The 14,179-nt window shown below is 43.0% G+C and overlaps 1 protein-coding gene across 3 annotated transcripts in view; it reads right to left on the bottom strand.

Moving 5' to 3' along the window:
• KATNAL1 (katanin catalytic subunit A1 like 1) overlaps positions 1,209-14,179 on the bottom strand; it is a 44,399-nt gene continuing 31,428 nt past the window's right edge. For all 3 annotated transcript variants that reach the window (XM_021378471.1, XM_021378480.1, XM_021378489.1), the window contains 5 exons: positions 10,612-10,770; positions 9,692-9,818; positions 8,601-8,735; positions 6,201-6,327; positions 1,209-4,796 (listed from right to left, as the gene is read on the bottom strand). In XM_021378471.1, the coding sequence (XP_021234146.1) occupies positions 4,598-4,796; positions 6,201-6,327; positions 8,601-8,735; positions 9,692-9,818; positions 10,612-10,770 (747 nt within the window). In that variant the 3' untranslated portion in view covers positions 1,209-4,597. The remainder of the gene's footprint in view (positions 4,797-6,200; positions 6,328-8,600; positions 8,736-9,691; positions 9,819-10,611; positions 10,771-14,179) is intronic.

Below are 14,179 nucleotides of genomic sequence, written 5' to 3'. Positions count from 1 at the left end.
GTGCCACCAGGTGGAGCAACCTGGGCTGTGCAGATCAGATGGGACCATCCTTTCTCCCAGCCATGGGAAAAATAAGCTCCTGCTGTTTATTTCTGACTACCAGCCGGTAGCTACAGTTCCCTGGAGAGCATCAGGTCTTTGTTCAATCAACCTTTGCTGTCACCAACCTGCGTGGTTTCACACAGCCCATTTGTTCCATCAGAGGGCTACCGAGACTGCTCCTGCCTGTGCCTGTGCAGACACACCAGTGGTACCAGCGACACCAGCGAGTTGCTTTTGCCTCCCCAGGCTCCCTCCTCCCTCCCTGGCACCACCATGCCACCTGCATTTTCATCATGCTCTTATCTGTAACTGCAAATCAGAAAAAAATCTCAGCCCATGAGTTGATCCAGGAGAGCCTGTTCCTAAAACAGACAAAAGTTATTTCTCTGTTTCCTCTGCTGCTTTTACCTCCTTGTGTCCGGATTGTACAGCTCGGTCTTTGCTCGCTCGATGGAGGATTTCTTTACATCACACAAGTCTTTTAATCTTTTCCATGATCAGAACAAGTCGGAGCACCTTTACTATTGTGCGGTCTCTTTTAAACCGGGGTGAGCTGAACTTCCTATGCAAAGATGTGACCTCTCCTGAAATCCCTTGATCAGCAATTTCCCTTGCTCTCTCTTTCATGTCAGAGGCATTATGAAACACTGGAAACTACACATACTTCCAGAAGGAAGTTAGTGAGAAAATTCAAATAATCAACTCGGCCCCAAGAGATGTGGGGTCTCTTTCCAACTCAGAAAGCTCTTTCCTAACAGAAGTTTTGCTTTTGAAAGTCTTCTGTTGAGCAAGCAGCTGATGATACAGCTTCTCTAGAGCCTGATTATACGTTCAGCCCAGGGGCAAGCAATAAAAAACCTGCCCTGCGCTGTGAGGTCTGAATCAGGTGCTAACACTGAACATGTGCTGGAGCCTCCACTCCCCTCTCCCCCAGTGCTGGGCATTGGAACATTCACCATTTTATAGCCTGTGGCAATGAAAGGCCAATTTAAGAGGGAAAGCATTGCTGACAGTGTAATCCAAAAAAAGCCAGGCCCTGCTTTAACTGCTCTCCGCCCAGGACTTTGGTGAATCCAACACCACTGTGACATGCTGAAAAAATTTGCTTTGTACAGCAGCCTTTGGAAGCAGCTACAGAAAAGCAATCACAGGCCCAGAGACAGACAGACTCTATATATACATTTATTACTTCATACAATCAAACTGCTTATCGTACAAAAATTAACAGAGCCACCCAAGAGGGCTTTCACAGACATTTAGAAAGAGACGTGTAAACACAGCTTTAGAACTTCATTTTCTGTCACGTAGGTACAAACTTGTGTGCGTATATATGTACACACACAGGTGTGTATGCAGCTCTATACACAGACCAAACAAACTGATGCAGCAGCCTGTGAGAAGCTAGTACATTGCTCTCTAATGAATCAAGCACCCCTAAACGAGGCTTTCCCCCAAAGGGACATGAGCTGGACTTGCTCTGAGCCATAGGCTCATCATTAGGGTCTTGCCTTCCTCCCATTGTTAGCCTGGCCTTCCTTCTCTAACTGCTCCCTTGCTACATCCCACTGCTGGTTCCCTTCTTGAGGCAACGATCCAACCTTCAAGCTCAGCTAGGTGAGCGCACCAGTGAGACTGGGTGGAAATACAAGGGTCAGCACTGGGGCCAGATACCCACACTGGTCTTGTGGGGTGCCTGATCTACAGGGGCCCACTGTAATGCTCGGACACAGCCACTGCATAGACAAAAATCTATGGCCTGGAAGCTTCCACTTTGCTGTTCTGCAGTAGTAAAGAATAAATGGACCTGTACAGAAAAAACACTTTTGAGGTACACATCATGACCTTTAGAGGAAGACTGCAGCACCAAATAATTCCCACTAGAAGGAATGTCCAGTGTAGTGAATTCTGCTTACCATGCACGAGGTTAGTTTAATGCCTTAAGGGAGAAGGTTCATCAGAAAGCCAAGGAATGACATTTCTGCTAAACATTGTGCTTTCAACAGCAGTGAGGACCCTGCTGCTTGCAACATGAAACTGAGAAAACTGGTACTTACATCTTCCTAAGTAGCAACTGCTGAATCCAGCACTGCTCTTGGGCAGATGAATGGTGTGAGTTACTGGCATTCATGTCTATTTCCTTCTAGATCTTGCCTGTGTAGAGTAAGCTCCTTGGGCAGTACTGTTCTCACTAGTGAGAAACCCTGAAGTGCTAATCTGGTGCTGGCCGCAGAAGACTCTTACAGCTTTCCTCATTTCTACTGCAGTAAAACAAAAAGAAAAAAAAAAGAAAAAAAAAGGAAAAAAGAATAATAGCTGCAGCCTACAGCTTTCATAAGGAAGAAATGACACACTGTGGCGATGCTTTTAAAGCTTTCTTTCTATAAAGGTCCAGCTATTCCCTGGGAGGAACAGACTGGCCCTGGTAGTAATTTACCCAAAAATGATAGAGTAAATGCAGCTTTGCACTTGCTCATCTTCCAGGGCAGGCAGAACTGCTTCTTTCAGCCTGACAGTTGCAGATATTGTGAAGTGCAAAGGCTATACTGTGCAATTGGCGCAAACCGAGCAGGCAAAAAGCAACTGAAGCTTTTATTCTCTCTGTCGGTGAAAAGGGAAAAGCTGGTGTTCTTCCTGCACTAATCTCCCCGGCTAAGACCGTAACAAAGCCAGTGGAGACACTCTGTCCTTGGAAAGACTGGGACAGCAGTTGTGTTTCAACCAGTCTGGGGGGCACCAGAAAGTGTATTTCTGGAGTGCCACATGAAAATAGGCCTCTAGAGCCCCAGCTGACTTATGTCAAATGCAGAATTTACAGAATCTCCATGGTGTTTCTCCACGCAAATTAGTGGAGCCCTTTAAAATGGCACAATCCATCCAAGCTGTGGTCTTCGCAGAGAAAGAAAAAGGACTGCTAACAGACAAAGCAGAGAGGATACCACAACCACATACGCTGCTCACATAATCAGAAGGATGCTGCAGAGTTGTCAAGCACATATCCGACAGTCCTTGCTCCTGAACAGGAGACATGCTCAAGAAGCATTTGCGTTAGTGGCTCACACCTCACGGTCCAGAAGACCAGTGTGCTGGATTATAAACATTATCTGGAACTACCAAGCACTAACAAAAAGGATATACTCCCATCCAAGAGGTGGTGGGTGATTCTGAATACCTGGCCTCATTTCTGAGCAAGATCAATCTCTTACTCCAGCCTACCACACCTGGCTATGCCACCAGGAGTCTCAGCAGAGAGCCAGAGGGTGCAGAACCCACCCAACTGCGGGACAGCTCGGATCTACCAAGATACTTCATGTCTAGCTCACAAAATCACCAAGAATTTCAGAGCTTGCATATTCCTCTGTAAATCTTACCTATCCTTCTCATTCCTACCTTCGGAAACCTACATGCAACAGACGCGCAGTCTGAGGCTGTGAAAAGCCCATACTGTCAGCACAACAGTTATGTTCCAGAGAGGGGATTTATCATGCTAGTTTATAACCTAACCCTTCTCATCCCTGCACTTGTGCTTGGGACAGGAAGAAACACATCAGAACATAAATGAGATTGTACAGATTATTTTCCCCTAAATCAATTGCATTTATACATTTTAAGAAATCTTCATTTAAAAAGTTTAACGTAAATAGTTCTGCAACATAAACAAGTGCAAATTCCATTGCTTAGTAAAGCTGGGAAAGGGTCCAGGCCTAACGAGAAGACCTGGAAGTCCACAGCCATGCATTTTAAGGACATACTGTGTCTTTACTACTGTTACTTAAATAATATTTAGAAAGCAAAGTTTAAGATCCTACATAAATGCTCAATATAAAGTCAAAGTGCCTACTGGTCAAACTGGTACAAACCATATTCAGCATGGAATGAAAGCAATCAAGGTCCTTTTCTCTCCTTCTCATTTCCATTAGAAGTCACAGGTAGCATCACCCCAATCTGAAGTGACATCAAAGCCATATGGGTGTACAAGAGAGGAGAGCTGAGCCTGCATCTTGATGGAAAACTGATCCTCACTTCCTCTGTGTAAATGCCAATTAATCCTCAGGCTTTGCTCTAGAAATCCAAGCAGAGAACAGCACCAGGGAACAGCAGCTTCGATGCCACGTTGGGGAGGAGGCAAAGTCAGCAGCTCGACAGAACACAACACTTTAAGCAGGGGGTAAGCGAGCCCTCGTTAGCTCCTCTGGAGTCACATCCCCCAGCTGATCTATTGATTCTAGCCACGAAAGATGAGTATGAGGAGGTAAATAGCACTGCTCTTCATTGGGAAAACAAGGTGATTATTCTCCAAAGTATATTTATTCCCTTCCTGTTTGTCTGCTTTTACTATTTCAGACTTTTTTTTTTTTTTACCATATCAGCTTGTTATTACGTTCACTCCCTTTAAAAGCAAATAGAGTTTAAAAGACCTTGTTACCAGGAAGGGGTGAGGGTGGGACAGGGAGAATGGCAGACCTTTTATTAAACCTTCAGAAAGATTTCCAACTCACATTGCAAGTGAAAACAACAAAAGCCATAGAACTCTAGCAACGGAAAGCTGTCGGTGAAATTAAGCAGATCCAAACTCCGCCATCCATTTCTCGTACTTCTCCAGGTCTGCAGCAGAAACAGATTTGGAGATTTTCTTCAGAGCCAACTCAAAGTCCCCCTTGGTAACTGGCATCTGAAGTTCCTCTTTAGAAAGTGCGCGAATCTCTTCTGGAGTTAAGCCGTTAATACGCCGTCTCATTGCCATTAAAGAGGCATCCCTGGAAATACAGGACAATGCATGGGAGCTAATTGCTAGCAGCATGTGCCGTAAGCCTATGAATTTTGATTGTATTCTCTTGCTAGAAACCACTGGCAGGAACACTTCAGAGAGCATTTATTTACCAGAGAAGATGCGGTTCACATCTTTGTTAGCGTTCACATTCCCAGATCCCAACATTAATTCAATATAAAGAATGCACTGGCACCAAAACTCATTTAAGCATATGGCAAATGTGCAGAGATAATTAAAACTATAAAACTGAGAGCCTTTTATAATGATTCATAGAGATGAAATTTTACATCTTCAGCACAGGAAAGGGCAGGGTGGGAGAGGAACTGCACTGAAGGTTTTTTCTTTTTCTCTTCCAAAAGTGCTCTGGATATTGCAGATCTCTCCCCATGCCATTACGATTTCAACACTCTCCCCACATGCAGCAGTCAGACACTGACACCACGTGGCCCGGGGGCTGAGGCCATCGGTGCCCGTGGCTCCCCATGCTCTACCTGTTCTGCCACTCCTCCCCAGCTCTGGAGCTGTCAGCGTGGCCCCACTGCCACAGAGAGCGCTGCTCATTTCTCACACCACAGCCCACACGCAGTTTGAAATTACATTTTCTCCCTCCTCAGGCTTTTTCCCAGCGGGGGATATCACAGGCCTCAGGGAGAGCAGGTAGTTTAACTAGTGCACTGTGTGATACATACCAAAGTTTTCAGAACAGTAGTGTTGATTCACAGTTTCAGCAAAGCAGCAAGAAAAAATATTTCCAAGCCACGTTCTTAAAGGATCAGTTCCACTTGGCAGGGATCCTATCTCTATAAGGGATGCAGAGTTCCTACTGATAAGTTTTTTCAAAGATCCATCCTCCTCCAGAAAAGCCTCAACTTTCCAAAATTGAAACAAGTTGGGGGAATGTAATGGAAATGAATTCAATACTAATGCTATATATTAGCTGTAACATCCTCACATGTATAACTTTCAGGGGGAATGTAAGACAGTGCTGCATTGGTGGTTGTCCAAACATAAAACGTGTCGAAGCCCTGAAGAAGCAGCCCAAGAGAAGTTCTTTTCTATCACAGAGTTACAAAATTCTAGCTCTTAAACTCATGGGATTTAGAAAAAAGAATCCATACCTGCTTTGCACTACACTAATAAACATTTTGTTAATGCAGATAATTTTTACTTATGATCTAAGCAAACTTGATGACATCTCATGCAAAAGACTGTGGTGTTTAGACTGTTCCACATGACAGTAACGCACGGTTCCAGTAAATAGATATAGGCCCCCAAAATATTCACAGTTAGCTTGCTTCAGCTGCTGTGGGTATTGCTTTTTTTTTCGTCACATAATGCAAATGACAACTTGCCACACGGTCTCATTTGCAAATTAAGGGGAATGAGATACCTGCAAACGTTAGTGATGTCAGCACCAGAATAGCCTTCAATCTTCTCAGCAATTTCTTCAAGGCTGATGTCAGGATCCAGTTCTACTTCCCGGAGATTAATCTTAAGTAGTTCTGCTCTGCCTTTTGCTATAATATAAAAACATTTGTTTGAAATCTCGCAAACATTATAAACAAAACATGAACCACTCAGATTTTTCAGTGAAGAATACAAAGGAAAAGGTTTGATACAAGAAAAAGAATGAGATAACAAATCATAGTAAAGTGTGGAATCCGGTAAAGGATAAGGTTTCAATCTGTATATTGAAGTAGTGCATTCTAAAGACATTTTCCAAAGTAGTATATCATTAGAAATGCCTGTAATGTCTCAGGTGACAAAGCATTTGGTGACACGCTACCCAAAGGCACTAAAGCACAATCCTACAAATGTCTGCTTCTTCTCATATCCCTTTGGATTCACTCTCTGCTCAAGTGTTTGATTGCGTATTATTCACACAGTTTAATTAGAAACACAATGAGGATTCTATTAAGAGAGCTTTAGAGAACACAAAGCCCCTAACAATAGGCTGAACTTTAAGTATGTGTTTAAGCGTTTTACCCAGTTGGGACCCAAGAAAGCTGCCGAAGCCTGATAGAAAACAGATACATTGATACAGTAAATGTATTAATATATGTATAATACCAATGTCCTGGCATTCCACTTTCAGACCTAAGTGTAGTGTACATACAGTGATAACCAGCTGTGTAAATGAGTACTGATGCAGCCAATTAACCATTTTTTCTCGTGGAGAGCACATTCCTACGTGCATTTCAGTCCGTATGCTAAACACTCTGGGCTTGACAGCTTAGGTCTCAGTGTAACTCTGCATAATGGTGGCAAAGCAGAGGATAAATGCATAAATGCTTTCCTGGCTTTTGCTGTACAGAATCACCAACCAGCTCAGCCCCTTACTTCCACAGACAGTAATTGTTATGACTCAGAACAGAGGACAACCTTGGCAGAGGGAGCAGCACTAGGAAAAGCCAAAAGTTGGAAGGAAACATCCCATATGTTTTATTCACTGACATCCCTACTTTAAAAAAGGAGGGGGGAAAAAAACAGAAAGCTTGTCTAAGGCTGCTAGTTTGGAGTGCTCTGCAGAACTGTCAAGAATATAGACGGGTATCAATCACGCACCACTGGGATCGGCTATAAAGTGGGGATATATTATTTACAGAGCACAGTGTACACACAGCATACCTGCAGAGAGCCTTCTGTATCAGAGAATATTCTTCTCATTTTTCTGCTGGGATAAGCTAGCCCTTGCAGTATTTCAAAAAAGAAAAAGGGTAGAATGTATACGTGCACCAAATGCCCCAACACAGAGGTGTATATATGACATATCATTTTGCTCATTAAATTGCCTGACCACATCAAATAGCACAGAACAGTTAATATAAACATCATTTAGACTTGCACAGAACAGCTCAACTTCTCTTATATATGGAATAAATGCAAGGGAGCATAAGACTGGAAATAAAACAGGAGCACATCTCGCATGTTGTCCAGGGTGTAATCTACTGTGTCAAAAAAACAATCTTGTTTAATTAGAAACAAGAGCAAGAGCTGATAGGATTTTAAACTAATTGGTCATAAAGACAGGCATCCTGTTAGGAGCTGTGAGCTGCGCAGACAAGCTGTACAGCTATTAAGTGTCCTTATACCTGCTAAACTCAATCACAATTGCTGTCAGCACGAACACGCATCTTGTTATCTTGAGTGCTCATGCAGGGAGATGAAGCATCCACTGTACCAAGAAGAAACAAAGCTATGCAAACTTCAAGCGATAGGAATCTCAAAATTAATAGGACAGGTGAATGACAGCTGGGAAAGACAATACAAGCCGAGACGTCTCGGGGCAGGAAAGCAATCAGCCTGCTGCATTCTGAGCGACTCGCAGCCTAGTCATAGCGGCAGGCAAGCAGTGATTTACAATGAACTAAGCCTGTAAGTGGAAATTCACGGATCCACTTCCTTGCATCCGTCCGCAAGGGCACGAGTGCATTTGCAGTATTTCTTAACGTGTCCAAAGGCTGTCTTTGATGATCACTCAAGGATTGGCTGTTAAACATTTAAAATAATTCCAGGCTCATTAAAACTAACTCTCTTTCAATGTAAGAACCCATCAATGGGCTTGCAATGAAATGCAGCAGCTCTTTGTTTTTAAGCCCCCAAGCAAGTATTTATTTTTTTTTCCTTTCTCTCGCTCTCTTCAAGAATAAAGCAATCCAACCCAATGATTAACTCCTGAATTTTCACCGCTCATCGTAAAAACAAAGATTCCTCCCAAATCCAACAGTCTTGGAGTAGTCCTAAGGTAGCTTCAGGGCATTTTAAAGTAAAATGCTTATACCAAACGTACCTGTGGGCAAAGGTATATAAATCCTTTTTTCTAGTCTCCTTCGGAGAGCTTCATCAATATCCCAAGGAAAGTTTGTAGCAGCTAATACCATAACCATCTTGGAAGGGTCATCATTCTCCAAAGCACCACCTACCCCTGCAAGCACAACAGTTTAGAGAAATTTCACTCTGCTGCCCTTATTGATCGAGATGCTTGCTAAGAAACCGTGCAAATGTTATAAAAGCTCAGACAAAGCTCAGCAACTGTTCCATACACTCCTAGTGCCGCTTTCCAGACTTCACATGGCTGATGTGGCAGGACCATCACTGCCAGAGAAAGAGGGACAGTTCTTTCTGCTGAGTCAAGGAAGGGCTTTCTTTGGCAGCGCTACTAACACAGTCATATGCGAGTGCAGCACTGTTAGCCACAGCAAAAATACCATCCCTGTCAACAGTGGCCATAGAAGAAGCAAGAATCACTCCCTAATCTCCCAAACAAGGACTGTAAAGAAATGTTCACTTGGAGGAAATAAGGTACCTACATAGGGTTTACCACGATGAACATTTGAGGACATTATAAACAAAGAGTGGTTCAACAACAGTGGCGATACAGAGGTGGTTATCAAAGCACTACATCACGGAACGTTCCTTGGGTGCTGGTCCTCAGTGCATGCACCTGCACAGAACAGGTACAAAATATGCCTAAAAGGGTAATACCAGCTGTCACCATAGCATACAGCAAAATCAGATCTGACGATGGGGTCCCTGAGCAGGAGGCTCCATGAAAGAAGAGAAATTTGTTTAAATTGCATCAAAAAATAAAAGCCCTGTACTAAACTTCACAAATCTCCATTCTCTGCTTCTCCTGCAGTAAAGCGTCTCTTAAAAACGAGCTCTCAATTTTCCAAAATGGTCATTTTAGAAAAAATAAAGCAGCACCTTTTCCAGCTATCTGCCTTCAAATTCTCAGAGAATGCATTCTTCTTAAATTTTGCCTTACTTTTCTCCCGTCCATAAAGCCAGGTTTTCCAGATTGTTCAAGTTTTTTACATTCCCATCTCTAACAAAACAGCATCCCAGCCCCAAGCATGGTTCTAAATCTGTAATCTTTACCGTCCATTTGCACAAGCAGCTCTGACTTGACTCTGCGACTCGCCTCGTGCTCATCGGATGTGCCTCTGCGGCTGCAGATTGAATCAATTTCATCAATGAAGATTGTTGTTGGAGCGTAAAACCTCGCCTTTATTCAAATGAAAACATCACTATTAAGACTGTAGCAGCAAGCACAAGCTCTCACCAGACCATGACCCAGTTCAGCTACTACATATATTATCTTCCCTGCTTGTCACAAGAAAGTGATTCAAGATCTTGATTCACAATCTGTTTGGCACATGCTTAAGCTCATACATTTTAAATTGTACTCCTCAAGTCAGAGGTCTTGCAAAGAGGAAAAGGAACACAATCACCATGCAGGCAGTTTTTAATATCCAGGTTTTGTGCTGGTGAGGGCAAGGCAGAGGGGACAGAATGGAACTGTCTAGCTCAAGAGACAGAGGTTTCAACTGAGAGTGTGCCAGAAGTGGATCCTGAAGACAGGAATGACCCTTTCAGTATAGGTCCTTAACGGGCATGTCCTTCACACAGCCCACATGATGGACTGCACTCAAAAATTCACTGAGAAGCTTGTCCATCACTCAGAACAGAAACAGAACTAGAATATGTATTGCTTCTACAATAACGGTTCTCAGTTCTTTCCAACTTCAAATAATTTCCTATAATTTCTGTCAAGATCACCACTCTGCCTTTAGCCAGGAAAGCACTATCCTCAACATGAGTGATGAGCCATTTCCCTCCTAATCCTCAGTGACATTTCAGAAAAGGATGGATACACACGCTGTCTTTTCTCTATCTGGTTGAGAGAGTCTTAGTGCAGTGAACCCAATACTTTCAGCGTGCTACTGGAGGAGCAGGGAACCAAGAGGGAGGCCCCTTCACACCTCACTGATCCCCAGATCACATCATTGAGGACATACCATTTCAAACAAGAGGCGGACAAGCTTTTCAGATTCGCCTCTGTATTTAGATGTCAGCGTAGAGGAAAACACATTGAAGAACGTTGTTCCACATTCTGTAGCAACAGCTTTCGCTAGCATTGTTTTGCCAGTACCAGGAGGACCGACCATCAGCACACCCTGAAAGGTGAAAACAAAGGTGATGAACAACAAGTAAACTTTGCACAATAGTCCACTATACTACATCTCAAAATTAACCAAAATCAGTATTTTGATTGCTTAATATCATAATTGGCGTTGGTGGAAAACAAAAGAATCCTGCATCACAAGAACAGCATGGAAGCATTCTGTGAGATTCTCCTTACTGCCCCACTGAAGTCAGAATCACAAAAGGACAAAAGGCAGTAGCAGCTACTGCAGCTATCACCTGGGAAGCAGGTGATACATTTGCAGACTTGCTCTGAATCAGGCAGGGCCTGGACTTGAACTTGGGTCTTTCCCAACTTACGAGTGGCTGTACAGGTGGATGAAGAGTGAATTCATCTTTTCAGAAGACTCCTCCATGAAGAAAGCTTGACAGAAACCAAAATACTTTTACAGAAAGTTGTGTCCATCAGTAGAGCACTTTTCTACAGAAAAACATTTTGTCAAAAATCCTAACTATGCACGCATATAAATCTGCCTGATTTTCACAATTCAGTTTGAATGAGAGCATTCACTGGACACAAGGGTTTGTCTTACTGTTTAATCTCTCCATCTTAGTACTTCTGTGGCCAAAGTACTGCTTCTTACCATCTCCGGGATGAAAAGCCACTCTCACCACACTGCTGGAGAGCAGAACAGCACTGCTCTATCTGTTTTTGGCTTATGTGGACTGCTACTCAACTCCATTTAATATGAACCTCAATGATTATTATTAAAAAAATGTCACCTGGACAACTGGGCTACGATCAAGTCCCAGCTTGGCTAACACATCATTAGACTGCCCTTTTATCAGCGCTCTGTCTGAAAGAGAATAAGGAGCACACACTTCTCCAGCTCAGCACATTGAGTGGAGCATTTGATACAACTGAAGGAGGGGGTGTCATTCAAAGGACCTGGACACACTTGAGAAGTGGCCCCATGTGAACCTCATGCAGTTCAGCAAGGTCAAGTGAAGGTGCTGCACCTGGTTCAGTGCAATCCCAGGTGTGCATGTAAGACTAGGCGAGGAGCAGATCAGCAACAGACCTGAGGAGAAGGACTTGGGAGTCCTGGTGGACAAAAAAACGGAATGCTTGCCTGCAGCCCAGAAAGCTAACTTCATCCTGAGCTGCATTAAAAGAGGGGTGGCCAGCAAGTTGAGGGAGATGATTGTCCCCCTCTATTCCACCCTTGTAAGGCCCCACCTGCAATACTGCGTTCAGCTCTCAAGTCCCCAGCACAAGAAGGACACGGACTTGTTGCAGCAAGTCGAGAGGCGACCACGAAGATGATCAGAGAGCTGGAGCACCTCTCCTACACAGAAAGGCTAAAAGAACTGGGCTTGTTCAGCCTAGAGAAGAGAAGGCTCCAAGAAGACTATAAAGTGGCCTTCCAGTACCTGATGGGGGCCTACAGAAAACTGGGGAGGGAGTCTTTATCAGGGAGCACAGTGATAGGACAAGGGATAATGGTTTTATACTGAAAGAGGGGAGATTTAGACTAAGTATCGGGAGGAAATTCTTTACTCAAAGGGTGGTGAGGCACTGGAACAGACTGCTCATAGAAGCAGTGAATGCCCCATCCCTGGAGGTGGTCAATGCCAGGTTGGATGGGCTTTGGGCAACTTGATCTATTGGGAGGTGTCTCTGCCCACAGCAGTGGGTTGAAACTGGATGAGCTTTAAGGTCCCTTCCAAGTCAAACCATTCTGTGATACCACAATTTACTTACGCATCACTGTGCAAGCAGGTTTTTAGCTTCATACACACTGCACTCGGGACCCACATTAAGACCATTAAGTCTGAAGCACCAAGACTGGTTAATCACCATGACTTGAAGCAAAGATAGTATTTTTAAGCGAGACACAACAGAAACAACACAGGTTTCCAAAAATAAGTGATTCCTTCCATCATGAGGTTACTGCTGACTCCAAGGAGGGCTAATTCACAATCATATTTTTAAATACTTATGTTTATGAATAGTCTCTCTGACCATTTCAGCAGCACACTGTACCACCCCCTCAGCACTAGAAAGGAGCACTATGATTTTGAGCATGGCACTCTGAAAAATGTGGTGTTCAAGACGCTTTTCCCCAACTACAAAATCTTGCCATATGCTAGCAAGAGTTTCCTAAAATTAAGTTGTACTGGGTTGCAAGGGTAATCAAATTAGCTAGAATTAGAATTGCATATCATAATGTGCTTTGCAATTAATATCTTACATAAAATACCATAGCAATAAAATATCTGTTAAATGCAAGCCACATAGCAAATTAGATTTCATCTGTTCCTCGCAAAAATTTACTTCAAAAAGCACACAGAATGACATGGAAGAGATCTATAAAAACAAATCAACCGGGAATGCAATTATTCAAAAATGTACTATTCAGAAGCAATAGCCTCTCTGTACTCCATTTTCCATTAACTCTTAATACCTTTATTGCCATTTAACACTTAGCTAATGCAAGCTCAACATACATTCATTGGTAAATTAAGTTAGAAATGTTCATACTTCCTCCATACAGCTAACGGTCCAATGTCACTCTTCAGGCTGCTCAAGGTTTCCTAAACTCCAGGGCAGAATGCATGAAAAGCAAATTGACTCTTTTTTTCTCCCCATGAACACTCAGACATATACTATGATTTGAGTTGCTGCACAGTCATACCAATAGTATTATAATAATGTGAGCACGAGCCTAGAGTGACTGGGTGAAAATTACTTGGCCTGTGATAGCTAGGGCAGAGATAACTTACTGTTCTCTCTGAGCTTCAAATGTGCTTATTTTATATTTTAAAAGAAGCATCACCTATTTCAAATCACACTCAGCCCTTGTTCTTGACAAACCGTATTTACTGTAGGAGCTGGTGATACAAGGAGCTAATGTCAGTTTTAAGGATGTCACTTTGGTCTTCCATTATTCTGGAAAGTCAAATTCCAGCTTCAACCACACATCCTGCTCACTGCTAAACTCAAAAGCCTATCGCTTTGAACCTTCTGTGTAACTATGAAACTATGGCAGTGATCACTACGTAGCACAGGATACTGGGGGCATTATATATGGACCTAACACAGGCGCAATGCAGCTATGCCGGGTGCAAAGTCAGAGAAACACCAAGCTCTCTGGGGATAAAGAGAAAAGAAATGTCAGTTAGAAAGACAGAAAGACAGAAAGACAGAAAGACAGAAAGACAGAAAGAAAGAAAGACAGAAAGAAAGAAAGACAGAAAGAAAGAAAGACAGAAAGACAGAAAGACAGAAAGACAGAAAGACAGAAAGACAGAAAGACAGAAAGACAGACAGAAAGAAAGAAAGACAGAAAGAAAGAAAGACAGAAAGAAAGAAAGACAGAAAGAAAGAAAGACAGAAAGAAAGAAAGACAGAAAGACAGAAAGAAAGACAGAAAGAAA

Source organism: Numida meleagris, chromosome 1 (genome assembly GCF_002078875.1).
Source record: "Numida meleagris isolate 19003 breed g44 Domestic line chromosome 1, NumMel1.0, whole genome shotgun sequence".
NCBI lineage: Eukaryota > Metazoa > Chordata > Aves > Galliformes > Numididae > Numida > Numida meleagris.
The sequence above is the reverse complement of the archived record's forward strand: the minus strand, read 5'-3'. Positions and strand labels throughout refer to the sequence as shown.